The sequence below is a fragment of the Biomphalaria glabrata genome, chromosome 18 (genome assembly GCF_947242115.1).
Source record: "Biomphalaria glabrata chromosome 18, xgBioGlab47.1, whole genome shotgun sequence".
Classification (NCBI taxonomy): Eukaryota; Metazoa; Mollusca; class Gastropoda; family Planorbidae; genus Biomphalaria; species Biomphalaria glabrata.
Genome location: NC_074728.1, coordinates 23,113,925 through 23,129,686, shown reverse-complemented (window position 1 = coordinate 23,129,686; position 15,762 = coordinate 23,113,925). Strand labels below are relative to the sequence as shown.

At 38.1% G+C, this 15,762-nt stretch overlaps 1 protein-coding gene across 1 annotated transcript in view; it reads right to left on the bottom strand.

The window, feature by feature from the left end:
- LOC106055995 (uncharacterized) overlaps nucleotides 1-15,762 on the bottom strand; it is a 47,154-nt gene that overhangs the window by 1,186 nt on the left and 30,206 nt on the right. Inside the window, exons 15-20 of the mRNA XM_056017833.1 lie at nucleotides 13,668-13,775; nucleotides 11,240-11,312; nucleotides 9,994-10,121; nucleotides 6,464-6,605; nucleotides 5,438-5,491; nucleotides 2,626-2,673 (exon numbers count right to left, since the gene is read on the bottom strand). Of these exons, the coding sequence (XP_055873808.1) occupies nucleotides 2,626-2,673; nucleotides 5,438-5,491; nucleotides 6,464-6,605; nucleotides 9,994-10,121; nucleotides 11,240-11,312; nucleotides 13,668-13,775 (553 nt within the window). The remainder of the gene's footprint in view (nucleotides 1-2,625; nucleotides 2,674-5,437; nucleotides 5,492-6,463; nucleotides 6,606-9,993; nucleotides 10,122-11,239; nucleotides 11,313-13,667; nucleotides 13,776-15,762) is intronic.

The window sequence follows — 15,762 nt, the reverse complement described above, 5'->3', positions numbered from 1 at the left end:
TGGAGGTCGATACGGTACTTAAAGCCAGTAGCCCTATGTCCTACATTAAAGCTTGTAGGTCTATGTCGTATGTTAAAGCTTGTAGGATTGTCCTGCATTGAAGCATGTAGGTCTGTGTCCTACTCAAAGCATGTAGGTCTGTGTCCTACTCAAAGCATGTAGGTCTGTGTCCTACTCAAAACATGTAGGTCTGTGTCCTACTCAAAGCATGTAGGTCTGTGTCCTACTCAAAGCATGTAGGTCTGTGTCCTACTCAAAGCATGTAGGTCTGTGTCCTACTTAAAGCTTCTAGTTCTATGTCGAAATTAAATTTTGTAGATATATGTTGCAATTAAATTTTGTAGATATGTGTCCAACTTAAAGCTTGTAGGTCAATGCACTAATTAAATTTTGCAAGTATATTTCCCAAGTTAAATCTTATAGTTTGATGTCCAAATTAAAGCTTGTAGGTCAAAGTCGTAATTAAATGTTGTAGGTATATGATATAATTAAGGCAGTATATATATTATTGTAATGTGTGACTAATTTATATAACTAAAAATAAAAACAATAACACGCTGCCAAAGTCATAAATATCATGAATGAATTTATATTTGAAATGTCTACTAACAAGATAGAAAACGCTCAACTTTAAGAACATGGGCAGATGACGTAAAGGTTATCTTTTCCTCTGTCCCATGGTTAACGTGGATGTTTTGTGGCCAGCACAACGACCAAACCGCCTTTCATTTTCACCAACTAATTTTAGGTACCCATTAGGGCTGGTTGGACTTAGGGGCGCCCTAAAGATCCAGAAAATAAAAATTCCTTTTCTTCATCAGGATTCAAGCCGAGACCCTCCGGTTTGAAAGCCAAACGCTACCGCACCTCACTAGCAAGATATATGGATGATTTTTTTTCTCGTTCTATTTTACTTTGTAAAGATATGTGTGTTCCCGATTTAGTGAATTAATAAACATGGGGGGTAAAGCTTTTACAATGGTATATTTTTGTTTTAGTTTGTGTAAGGCTAAGAATCGAAACTTGTAGCTTCCGTTATCCAGATGAACTGCTACATCCACTTTATCCACGTTATAACCACATCCACTTTATAACCACATCCACAAAATTAACATTACCTGCTCCATCCACTTTATCCACGTTATAACCACATCCACTTTATAACCACATCCGCTAAATTTACATTACCTGCTTCATCCACGTTATAACCACATCCACTAAATTAACATTACCTGCTACATCCGCTTTATCCACGTGATGTCCACATCAACAAAATTAACATTACCTGCTACATCCACTTTATCCATGTTATAACCACATCCACTAAATTAACATTACATGCTACATCCGCTTTATCTACGTTATAACCACATCCACAAAATTAACATTACCTGCTACATCCACGTTATAACCACATCCACTAAATTTACATTACCTGCTGCATCCACGTGATGACCACATCCACAAAATTAACATTACCTTCTACATCCACTTTATCCACGTGATGACCACATCCACTAAATTAACATTACATGCTACATCCGCTTTATCTACGTTATAACCACATCCACAAAATTAACATTACCTGCTACATCCACGTTATAACCACATCCACTAAATTTACATTACCTGCTGCATCCACGTGATGACCACATCCACAAAATTAACATTACCTGCTACATCCACTTTATCCACGTGATGACCACATCCACAAAATTAACATTACCTGCTACATCCACTTTATCCACGTGATGACCACATCCACAAAATTAACATTACCTGCTACATCCACTTTATCCACGTTATAACCACATCCACAAAATTAACATTACCTGCTACATCCACTTTATAACCACATCCACAAAATTAACATTACCTGCTACATCCACTTTATAACCACATCCACAAAATTAACATTATCTGATACATCCACTTTATTCACGTTATAACCACATCCACTAAAATAACATTACCTGCTGAAGACACTGCATCCATAAAATCTACCACAGCCACTACTGCACTACATAATCATTATTACTACAGTGTCACTTCATCAGCATTAGTTCCACAGCCCTTGTATCCACATAATCCACCACGGTCATAATCGGTCACGGTCATTATCCACCACGGACATAATCCACCAATGTCATAATCCACCACGGTTATAATCCACCACGGTCATAATCCACCACGGTCATAATCCACCACTGTCATAATCGGTCACGGTCATAATCCACCACTGTCATAATCCACCACGGTCATAATCGGTCACGGTCATAATCCACCACGGTCATAATCCACCACTGTCATAATCCACCACGGTTATAATCCACCACGGTCATAATCCACCACGGTCATAATCCACTACGTCATAATCCACCACAGTCATAATCCACTACGGTCATAATCCATCACGGTCATAATCCACCACGGTCATAATCCACCACGGTCATAATCCACCACGGTCATAATCCATCACTGTCATAATCCACCACGGTCATAATCCACCACGGTCATAATCCAGTTAATTTCTACTTTATCCATTACATCTAAATGACCTACTACAGCCACCCGCACTATCTACCTATTGTAAATGAAATAATCGACCACAGCTACACAACTTACATCACTGGCCCTTTCTCTTTCTTGTCTTCTGTGTCCTCTTGCGTTTTTCTGTGGCATATAACATCGATGGAAATCAATAATCGAACGAATACATTTGATTTCTTCAATACAAATACACGTCTCTAATTAACAATACTTTAAACAAACACTTTCTTGTAGAGCGACTTCAGTTATTGAAATTATGCTCATTGTTTTAATTAGTTGGCATAAATAGATTGGCACACTGCACACGAAGCGTCCTCCCGGTAAAAAAATTTTACTCCACTTCAGCTTCCAAGATTTGACGCGTTTTATAATAAATTTACAGACAAGAGACAATCTTATTCAGTTTGGAATCGACATATTAAGCCAATGGATTTCATCTTTACCTTTAAATAAATCAATAAATAATTGCGATATATCTGCTGTGAATTAAAAATTGAATTTTAGTTATACTGTGTGTTCTCATTTCAAGTACAGTGTTGTACATTATGTTTTCTCATCTCATTGTGTTTTAACAGCGTAGCCGAATCTCACAAGTCTTTCCGGTATGCTGTTCTTAATAGGATATGGGAGAGACATGTCGGTCCATTCCTTTACATTGTCCAACTTTTCTTTGGGCGACCCTTTCTTCGTGCTTCCTCCGCTGTACCTCAGGGGTTCTCAACCTGTGGGTCGCGTCCCCCTTGGTGGTCGATTGACCATTTGCCAGGGGTTGCCTAAGACCATTGAAAATATGGATTGGTATTGTCTATTCTTCTATTGCCGTAAGTGTGTGTGTGTGGGGGGGGGGTCGCGGCAGAGTGGGGGACTGTAAAAAGGGGTCGCCGAGCTTAAAAGGTTGAGAACCGCTGCTGTAACTGGGGGGATTTCTGTTCCCAGTGAGTCCCGTCTTACACCTTGCCAGAACCAGCTCATTTTTACGTCTTTCGTGAGATAGCATTTGGCGGCTGTAACAGTTAGTGTTGATTTGTTAATGTACAAACTTATTTCACTTCTTTTCCTGGTATCTGATACTCTGCATTTTTTCTTTAGCATTTACACTTACAGGCTTGGATTTTTCTTTTAGCCTCAACGGTCAAGGTCCAACTTTCATAACCATGCATGTAGGAGTATTGAGAACACTTACGAATTGGACTCCGAAAAAAAATATTCTAATAAAATGAGTTCTATTGATTCTTTACTTATATATATATATCGTCCATCGTGGTTCGATGATGACCACTTTGTCATCCAGGGGGCTGAGGGCTTTGCACTGGGGTTGCTTCACTTATACTACACTACCCGTATTGAATTGGATATTGGATTGTCAGATTTAACTTTTGGAAATACCAAGACGGCATATTCTCTATTCCATTGATAAAGTAAAAACTTGCCCACAGACCCCTGAGTGAAAAAGCTACATAAATGCAGAGTGTTTAAGTTACAATGTAAAAAAACAACATTTTATTGTAGTTGTGTCTATTGAGAATATAACTTTTGTTTAAAACAAAATTTAATAAATTAATGACTTTGATGATGTTGCTGGGATATTATGAAAGTATTTATGTCCGGCTCAATGTTTTTAAGAATCAACCGCAAATCCCAAGGACCTCAAGTTTTAAAGTCCGAATTGTACCAAATATGAAGACCAAAAGGCAGTCTGTAACTTCTGTACAATGACTCATGATGCAAGATATAAATTTATAATTTGTTCTCACAACAGAATGTATGGTATCCTTGCTAAAACATTAGTCTAAGGTCCTTATTTGTGGGTATTTCAATAAGCTGCTTCTGTAGTACTATGGGTTTATATGACTTTGGGATCTGGTTTTTTTTTCAAGGTTTAATGGTTCCATACCCAATGGGTAACATCCCAGTAATGAATGACCTTCAAATCTTTGGTTTGGCACGTCCTAAAACAGTACGTAATGGAAATATTAAACAGATGTGAGAGGCGAGTTAATGCTTAGTACAATTATCCAAGCGGATAAACTGGCTTTTAGCCAAGACATTGTATCATCATTCTGTACGGTACGTGACGTTTTGGCGCCGCCGTTTTGCCGCCGCCGTTTTGGCGACGGGACGTTTTGGCGCGAGCCGTTTTGGCGACGGGACGTTTTGGCGCGAGATATCATTTGACGATAATTTAATAAGCACGTAGCTTTTTTTTAATGAACCCTTGAATTCCAGCGACTAAGGCAAATAACCATGGTGTCTATGTATACGTAATTTAAAGTATTTTGAGAAACATGGTACATGTATTATATTTTTACTTATTATTAGCAAATGTTTGGTATGTATAGCTGGAGATACCATACAGTCATTAAATAAACAAATGTTAATGTAAACAAATAATTGCATCAATTTTTAGTCTTTCATCGTTTCATATTGTTTTTAATTTTTAAAGTAATATCTTAAAAAACTTTTTTGAAAATAAAGTGTGCCTCTTAATAAACACACATACATAAGCCAAAATGTTTATTAAAGAAAATGATGTGAAAAACAAACACACAATTTTACATTTAGTACGTGAAAAATATGTCTTAACACAAACACTCATGAAAAACATAGATATGAATAATTCTTTTAAAAGAAATAATACAATAAACGTTCATAATGTATTTCGCGCCAAAACGTCCCGTCGCCAAAACGGCTCGCGCCAAAACGACCTTCGCGCCAAAACGGCGGGGCCAAAACGGCGGCGCCAAAACGTCCTGCTTCGATTCTGTAGACCCCTACGATTGTCTCGCGGACCCCTATAGGTCCACTGGCCAAAGTTTAAGAACCACTTATCCAACACATCCACATTATCCATATCATTCTCATTATCTACGCCAACCGCAGCACTTACGACATCGGATTTTTCATCTCTTGGGAATCTGTCTTTTGTATCAGCCGTGTTATTCTGCAAGATTACACGAATACATATAAACATCCAACAACGAAATCTGATGGAATTGAAACCATCATCAATACAATCAACGCATAGTACACAGTTACTAATACTTACTTTTTAAAGACAATATATATATATTACTTACTTACTTAGACTTGGGTTCGGCGCATTGGGCGCAAGCTGGTCTCCACAAAGATATGTCGCTAGTAATGTATGAAGCATCCTCCCACCTGGTGTCCACTGTTTTAAGGTCCTCCATGAAAGTGTGACGCCAAGTTATACGAGGACGTCCCTGTTTGCGCTTTCCTCGCATTGGCCCTCCATGTCATCGCGACTCTTGGAATGTGTAGTTCATTATGTCGGAGAACATGCCCCCGCTCTGTCACAAACCTCACTAAGTGTTCAACTCCCTTTTGGGCATAGGATTTCTTTGTTTGAGACCCGACCTGTATAACCAAGTCCCACAGTTCGTCGCAGCCATTTTTGTTGAGCCACATTTAATTCCGCCATTCTGACGGTCCCAAGCCCGGGCGAGAAAGGAGGAGGGTTTGGTGTGGGGCTAGCCACCCCCACCCTGTAAACCACAATTGCTACAGACACTACTACTACTGCTAATAATAATTACCCAAAGACATACGACCAATAACAAACAGGAAAAAAAAATATATATATATATATATATATACACTTCACAACACAGGTCCAGTGGTCAAGCTGGTAACTCTGGAGCAAGTGGCAATTAAACACACTTTACAAGGCCTTATATATCCTTCTTAAGGGGAATCACTCCTATTATGAAAAATAAATAGTTAACTCCCCATTATGTCTCAAAGTACCCATTAGAATTGGGTGAACTCAAAGGCGCCCGTAAAATCCATAAAATTGAAAATCCAAGTCTTCACTTGGTTCGAAAGTCCTCGCTTTTACCACCCAGCCACCGCCCCTCCACTCATGCCCCGTACTCACTCTGGTCATACTTACGAAACGGACGTAGAAGGTGGGGTCTTGAAAGGGGGCTTCTGGTCAATGTTCCAGACATCAGTGTGTAAAGAAGAACCAGATGGTATTTCCGGAGCACTTGTACCGGGTACATTCCACTTCGTCTTGTCGATAGGTGCTACATCTGAAACCAGAACCGACTTCACTACAAGCGGATCCAGAACTATTGAAAGGGGGGGGAGGGGCGATTTTTTTCCAATCACTAATCCCTCTTACCCACAGTAACCCTAATCATATGTATAAAAGCACCCACACAGTATATATATATATATATACAGTGCTTTTTTTTTTTTTTTTTTTTTTTTTTTTTTTTTTTTTACAAAAATAGGTACTGGTACTCAGTTATTAGGTGATTGTCAGTGATTGATTGCCTAACTTTTAACTACTAATAAATTAATAATATTCGTTAAGATACAAGAAAAGAATTTTTTTCCCCACATTAAAACAGGTGCCGGTTAGCCGTACCGGTGCGTACCGTCACAAAAAAGCCCTGTATATGTGTGTATATATATATATATGATGTAATAGAGAAAAATAAATTTGGTCTATATTTCAGTTATTAGAGCAGTGTTTTATCATAAAAAACAACAGGGTAACAAAGACAGTTTAAGTCAGCGGCTCTCAACCTTTTAAGCTCGGCGACCCCTTTTACAATTCCCCATTCTGCCGCGACCCTCCCCCCCCCCACACTCACACACACAGCAATAGAAGAGTAGACAATAACAATCCATATTTTTGATGGTCTTAGGCGAACCCTGGCAAATCGTCAATCGACCCCCAAGGGGGTCGCGATCCACAGGTTGAGAACCCGTGGTTTAAGTGGAAACAAATTCAAAATCGGTCCCCGAAGTGATCCAGCCAGGCAGGTAAAAAGGCAGGTTTCATTATTTTCCAAAAGATTATCAGAATGAAATTCTATCAAGGCAAATGACAGAGAAGAATGGCGAAAAAAGGTTGACAGATCGTGTGTGGTGAACCAACGGTTCAGCAGACCAAGAGATAGGTGAAAGTGAATGCGCAATGGGATATGAACATGACCTAACTGATGTCTTAAAACGATTTTCTAATTGTTTTCTAAAAGGTCTATCTTTCTTTCCTTTATCTATCCACCAATTTTACAAAAATTCCTATGAAGAACTACTTATTAATTGTTGTTTTAAATTATGTTCGAATTATATGCATACTAAATAGATTTTTTCTCTTTAAAAAAAAAAAGTAAACATTTTTTTAATGTTGTAAATAAGTATGACAGAACTTACTTAACATAGCAATACATTTGTGAAAAAAAATAATTTCTTGATAAACAATCTAATACCATTTGCATAAATGTGTTAAAAATATGGTAGATACAGTCATCCCTTATTAAATAGTCTCTAATGTTTGTCTCTATTAATAATGAATAGTTGTAAATATGGTGCATTTTTATGAAAAAAAAGACTGCTTGCATAATTGATTTTAAAAATTATATTATAAATAACATGTCTTCGAAAAAATTATGGTGTTCTAGTGTTATCGTTTGTAAGTGATTATTTTTTTTTCAATACGCATTTTTGTAACTTTTTTTTGGTTACACAACTATAATTCAAATCTCTGAACAAATACATTTCAGAAGGGGAATGGGAGGTTTTGTAGCCCAATTAGATTCTGTGTATTTTTAGGATTTGAGAATGAATTGTGAGTTATAGTACCAACGTTTTTATTTACATTAGGAAAATCTCAGATTGAGTAAAAGCTTGGAAAATGCGAACTAGGAAAATGATATTTCGATTGAGAACTCGTCACTATTGTGACTTTGAAATTTCTCATGATATTAACAGTTTTCCAAAACAAAGTTTTTCTTTGAAAAATGATGACAAATTCATGCTGGAGAACAAACATTGTCTAACATGCGCAATCACATAGAGTCTATCGTTGTCACGAGTCGAGTCTGTGACCTATTTCGACCAGTTTCTAGAAGCAAGTGTCCAGCGTAAACAAGTTAATTTTAGGTATCCAATCAAAGAAAGAGGTTAAGGGAAAAAATAGCACACGTCAGCTTCTAGAAGGTCAAAGTTACTAAAATAATTAGGGGAGAAGTTTCCATGATTCTGGAACGTACGATCAAAGAAGGTATAAATTAGGGGAAAGTCAGTTAGACGGGGTCCTCGCATAGTAGTAGTTCTTGTAGAGCGATGGTCCTCGCTCAGTCCTCGATTAGTAATAAGTTTTGTGATATTAGCGGGTCCATTAGTTAAAGTTTTATTAGTTGAAGTTGAAGTTATACTAAGTGAAGTTTTATGCATTTTTAAGTTTTATTTATGAAGTGTCAAGTTGTTATTGAATTAAGAAGTTAATTTGATGTGAAAGTTGAAGAAGTTATTAAAGAAGTTTTAAGAAAATACAGAAAGATGTTTCTTTCTTCATTTCATTGAATTGTCAAGTTTGATAATATAATCCCCGGCAAGTGTGATCGTCACAATCGTCTAGTTCAACAGTTATGTTTTCTTTGAGAAAGGGTGGGGAGTGGTAGAGTGAAAACGAGTTATTCTTTAAGTTTTCCATCCCCAGTTTATTTGTATTGCTTATGACTGCATCTGACATTAGACAATAGGGCAGGGGTTCTCAACCTGTGGTTCGCGACCCCTTTGGGGGGTCGATTGACGATTTGCCAGGGGTCGCCTAAGACCATCGAAAAATATGGATTGTTTTTGTTATCTTCTATTGCTGTGTGTGTGAGGGTGGGGGCGGGGGGGGGGGTCGCGGCAAAGTGAGGACTTGTAAAAAGGGGTCGCCGAGCTTAAAAAGGTTGAGAACCGCTGCAATAGGGAGTGCGGCGACTATATACAATAATTTAATATATACTATATATAACTTATGATAGTGTCAGATTTTTGTTTAAAGAAAAAAAACATCGTGTAATTTCTTCATTAAAATATGCTAGAAAAGTCGGGAGAGGGGGGCTATGGCATCTCTCGTCACATCCACGATTCCACCTCTTACCGAAAACCCTCTTTCATTTCATATTTACCAGTGCTCTATTTCTATATTAGATTATCTAATTTGAGATTAATATTAACAAAATAGGAAAATGGTTTAAATATCAATAAGACAACAAACCCTTATTGAAATTTATTTTAACAATAAGTTGTCTTTATCCTATCGATATGTAACAGATTCTGTTAAGAAATTGTGATTTCTAAAATTAATTGAACCGTTCCTTCTATTCAAAGGGTTAGGGTCGGAAGCAATCGCCTCCTCCCCCCCCCCACACACACACACACATCAAATAGGTCAACATACCAGAGCGGGTGGGCAACATAATATAAAATTGTTAAAATATAGATAATTAGCATAAATTATTAACATAGGTAAACAATTTCTATACAAAATTGTGTGATTTCTCAACTACAATTCGTACGCCCCCCCCCCTCCAATTTTTTTTCCGAGAGTGGGCGTTCGAGTGTGTGTCGGGGCGAGCACCCTTTATTGTCCCCAACCCCTGGATCCGCCCTGGCATAAATTGAGCTATATACCGATGTCTCTGAGAGCAGCGCTACGCTCGTTTTCCTTCTTCAGGCTAGAGATGTCTTGACCTTGAGAAACCCAATGAGAGTCTTCGGAGCTTGGGTCAATAGATTCCTTAAGTGCAGATTTCTTATTTCTGATCAAATGTAAAAAAGATAATCAGTGAAAAATAATTTTAATTGTTGACAAAAAATTCTAAAAAAATATCTATGTAATGTAAAATGAATCTGAAGATAAAAATGTAACAATAACAATAATAATAATAATGATAATAATGATAATAATGATAATAATAATCTTTATTATCAATAAGGAAATTTGTCTTACAATTTGTGTATTACACCAAACAAAACATTATAACTATAGAAAACCAAAGCATACATCAAAACCAGACTCTCTCATAATTTACATGCGAAAAGTTTGTATTAGATTGTTTCTATTTAATGATTTGATTGCCAGGGGGACAAAAGAGTGTTTGTGTGTGTCTGTCTTTGCTATCGGTGTCTTGTATCTCTTTTGTGATCGTAAAATCATAAAATCCGGACCGAAAGGATGATTTTTTTAATTTCTAGAATCTTTTAAGCTTTTTGATTAATGATTGTCAACAGCTGCCCAAATGGGGTTTTTTTTTTTGGTCAATGACTTGCCCAGCAGCATTTAGGATTCTATGAAGTATCAATCATAGTAGCGTAAAAAAGTTGATTTATTTATTGCTTATTTTTCCGGAAAATAAATTAGATTGAGAACAGTGTTTCTCAAACTGTGTACCGCTCGCCGTGCCTACCCGTAAAAGTTTTGAGAAACACTGGGAAAGGGTTAGGATGAAAATGAGTTCCCCTTTCTGACCTTGCGATCTATAGAGCAGATGATGTAAAGGTCATCTGTTTCTCTGGCCAACGGTTAACGAGGGTGTCTTATGGACAGCACAACGACCAGCCCCCTTTACTTTTCCCCAACTGTTGTCAGGTACCCATTCGAGATAGGATGAGTCAGAGGCGCCCAAAGATTCCTTTAAAATCCCAGTCTTCACCAGGATTCGAAACCGGGACCTCCGGTTCGGAAGCCAAGCGCTTTACTGCTCAGCCACCGCGCCTCCGTTAGTATTGTATGAAATATATATGTGTGCGTGTGTGTGTCTTTACGCGAAAGTGTGAGTACATGTCGGTGAGCGCGCGTGTGTGTGTGTCTTTACGCGAAAGTGTGAGTACATGTCGGTGAGCGCGCGCGTGTGTGTGTGAGCACAACAATACTTACTGTCTTAAGCAGAAGAGAATTAACAGGAAGGTGGCCAGGGAGAGGAAGATGGCCAGCCAGGCCATGTTGTTTCCTGCACAGTAGAGTATCATTTGTTAGACACTGAATTAGTATTGTAGGACATTCAGTTAGTATCGAGGCGCACCGTAGTTGGCTTACAACGCGACATTTAGTGACTTCACGACTTATTATTATTACTAGCTTGTATATAGCGCTACTTTCATGCTTATAGCATGCTCAGAGCGCTTTTGGTCCAATCTCATTTGTGGACCAGTGGGGGGGGGGGGGGGTATGTAGGAGTTGGTTTTCCGTGCTGCCTTTAGGCGCTCAGTAAACACAACTCTGCCCGAGTCAGGTGTCGAACCTCGAGCCCCTTCTAGGTAGCCAAGCCAAGCCAAGTTCAAGCGCACCACGGCTTAGTGGGTTATAGTCTATTATTGTTATTATTAATAGGCAGTTCGTGTTAGAACTTCTAGTGGATAATTTCGTATTACGGACAGTATTAAACTTCATTCAAGTCTATAACAATCTGGACTTAGTCTTTCTACTTGTTAATGTGTGGACATTGTTTTGCTGTAGTCTAAACGCATCGAAAACACCCGGACAAGAAACACAGACGTCTCCAGAGTAATCTGTTAAAGTCAGACAGCCATAAACAACGACAAGATCAAGGCCTATCAAACTTTGCATGCTTCACGTTATTAAAGCGACGAGTAACATTACAGACACTCGTAAAATGTAAAATTCCATTTTCTGACCTTTCGATCTACAGGGCAGATGGCGTAAAGCCCAGCTGTTTATATGGCTGACGGTTAAAGCAAAATGACCATCAACTTTTATTTTCCCCATATAATGTCAGGTGCCCACTAGAGTTTGGCGGACTCAGGGGCGCCCTTTAAATCCAGAAATTAAAAAATCCAAGTCTTCCCTGAAATTTGAACCCGGGACCCCTCGCTTCAGATGTCAAGCGCCTTACTACACGCCAACCACGCCAAATCTTAAAAACTGAAAACAGTCGTAATTCTCTTTAAAATTATTAGTTAATATTTCCATTTTTTGGGGGGGTAAAGGGCATAGCGTTCCACACTGATAAATCAGAAAATTACCCTTTTAACAATCCCTTTAACAATGTCACATCATTATTTGATAGTCAGTGACATTTATTGGTTGTGGATCACGAGATATGCAGGTTTATGGAGACTATGATCTCGCAAGGGGAAATCAAGGACTCACAAGTGCATTATGGGTTTTTGGCCACATGGTCAGAGGCAGTCTACTACGCCATGTAATGGACCTCATCCACCAATCGTAAACAAACAATATTTAGTCACGTGATCATATTGATAAAACAACGGGGGAAAAAAACTGTCACGTGACAGCTACTGTGTATTAAAATTAGATCGTAATTTGTATAGAAGAGATAGAGAACCACGTGGCAAAATGTTGTTTGTTTACGATTGGTGAATGAGCTCCATTGAAGAACGACAGACGTGTCTTATGTATTTAAGTATTGAAGCATTGAGGTACTGCCAGCTGTGTGTTTAATGAAATTCTATTTGGATTATGTTATGCAATTGTTTTGCTTGTTTTGTTTTACATGTTTCGGATGTTCCTTCAGAGCTGAAGATAATTACTTCCTAGTCCAAACCTCCCGCAGGACGACGGTGGATGGGAGCGGGCAGGGTTTGAACCCGGGACCATCGAAGAATCTGAACTACATTCCAGCGTGCAAACCCGCACGACCAGGCAGCCATCCGTTATTATGTGGATTGTTTCAAGTATTCCCATCGATGGCTGAAGTTGTCACTCATTGTGTACTATCTTTTTATAAAGAATAAATAGTTCGTCTGCTGCTAGAGAGTTTGTTTCTAAATATACATGCGTTGAGGTCGTATTACTCAGTCGATCTAGTAGACATACGCAACAACAAGTTCAGCGTGAAGAAATAAATTTAATTAATACACCGTGAACATTCTAATAATACCAGAAGAGGTATTATGATGATACAAAGAACTTTCGCGTTATCAGCACATATAAAGCACTTTACAAACAACTTGAAGATCTATGAGCGTATTATGTAAATCCAATCTGTTTCTAGGGATGACGGTTAATAAATGTGTCACGTGACCAGCACAACGACCAACCGCCTTTTCTTCCTTTACGTACGGCAGATGGGTGGAATTAGAAAACAGAATTAAAAAAAAAATGTTTTAAAAAACCCAATCGTCACCAGGATTCGAGCTCGGTTTGGGAAGCCAAGCGCTTTACCACTCGTAAGGACTGGATATTAATAATAGGGTACTATAATGACCCTGACATTGACGGGGGGTAGCAGCGTGAGAGTTCGAACCCCTGGACCATCGAGACAACCAAGCGACAGTCCAGCGCACAAACCTCATTGACCAGGGAGCCTCTAGCGCTGTCTTACCTGAGGCAGGTATGGTGCATGATCCTTCTATTCTGTCCACACAATCAGACCCACACTTCTGCATACAAGAACCTGAACACTCATCACCAAACGTCAAAGGCGGGCATTCTGGAAGAACAATTTTGGCGCTATATAAACGACACCAAAATGAGGTCAAGGCCATATTCTCATATGTTTGCGAGTCTCGGGACGCTGACTGCAGAGCTAGAGAGGAGGATCCTAGAAATGGAATTGAGATGCTACAGAAAGATCCTAGGCATCACATTTAACGACCGCATGACAAAAGAAGAGATTAGAGACAGGGTTAGTACAGTAATTGGACCCCAAGATAACCTGCTAACTATCGTAAAAAAAAAAAAAAAGCTCTATGGGTGGGTTGACACGGATCTCAAAAACGGCTCTAACGATGTATATCGTTGGGAAAAAAATATTAGCTCGTTGGCTCTAGTTTGATATGGAGTGCTTTTCAAAGAAAAAAAAAATTAAACTTGGCTAAAGAACGAGAAATTCTGTATCTTGTACGGGCTAGACATCTTTGAATATTTCTGTATTCATTGAAGAGTTTATAAAATTAAATGTTCAGAAATATTTTGCGCATCTAATAGTTTATAGTTTATAATATGAAATGACATTCTAATTTTTTTTAAAAACTCACTACAAACACACGTCCTTTCTCTCTAACGTCTCTGACTTCCACGAACACCCGATGGGTCTTAATAAACAAAAGCTGATGACAGACCAGCTCGTAGTTTCATTGTTCTACTCAACTCCAATACTAACACTCCCTTGTCTCGTTGTAACCATGGAATCGCACGTATACACTCTATAACAATTTGAATTAAAGTAAAAAAAAAAAAGTTGCCCTTTTCAAACCTTGCGATCTAAACGTCAGACAATGTGAAGGACATATGTTTCAGCGGCCCACGTTAACGAGGGTGTCATGTGGCCAGCGTAACGAACGACCGCCTTTACTTTTCTCCAACTAATATCAGGTACCCAGTAGGGTTGCGTGGACTCAGAGGCGCCCTAAAGGTCCCGAAAGTAAGATCCAGGCCTTCACTCACCAGGATTCGAACACGGGACCCCTCTTTCGGAGACCAAGCGCTTTAACACTCAGTCACTGCATTCTACAGGAACATTATTGTACAGTGTGAAAGAGCTTAAGCGGATTTACATTCGTGGACTTTAGTTAGTGGCTCAATCACAACAGAACTTAAAGCTCATTCACTAAAGAAGAACTTAATGATCATTCCCAAAAGAAGAACTTAATGATCATTCCCAAAAGAAGAACTTAATGATCATTCACAAAAGAAGAACTTAAAGCTCATTCACAAAAGAAGAACTTAAAGCTCATTCACAAAAGAAGAACTTAAAGATCATTCACAAAAGAAGAACTTAATGATCATTCACAAAAGAAGAACTTAATGATCATTCACAAAAGAAGAACTTAATGATCATTCACAAAAGAAGAACTTAAAGCTCATTCACAAAAGAAGAACTTAAAGCTCATTCACAAAAGAAGAACTTAAAGATCATTCACAAAAGAAGAACTTAAAGATCATTCACAAAAGAAGAACTTAATGATCATTCACAAAAGAAGATCTTAATGATCATTCACAAAAGAAGAACTTAAAGCTCAATCACAACAGAAGAACTTAAAGCTCATTCACTAAAGAAGAACTTAATGATCATTCACTAAAGAAGAACTTAATGATCATTCACTAAAGAAGAACTTAAAGCTCATTCACAAAAGAAGAACTTAAAGATCATTCACAAAAGAAGAACTTAATGATCATTCCCAAAAGAAGAACTTAATGATCATTCCCAAAAGAAGAACTTAATGATCATTCCCAAAAGAAGAACTTAATGATCATTCACAAAAGAAGAACTTAATGATCATTCACAAAAGAAGAACTTAAAGCTCATTCACAAAAGAAGAACTTAAAGCTCATTTACAAAAGAAGAACTTAAAGATCATTCACAAAAGAAGAACTTAAAGATCATTCACAAAAGAAGAACTTAAAGCTCATTCACAAAAGAAGAACTTAATGATCATTCACAAAAGAAGAACTTAATGATCATTCACAAAAGAAGA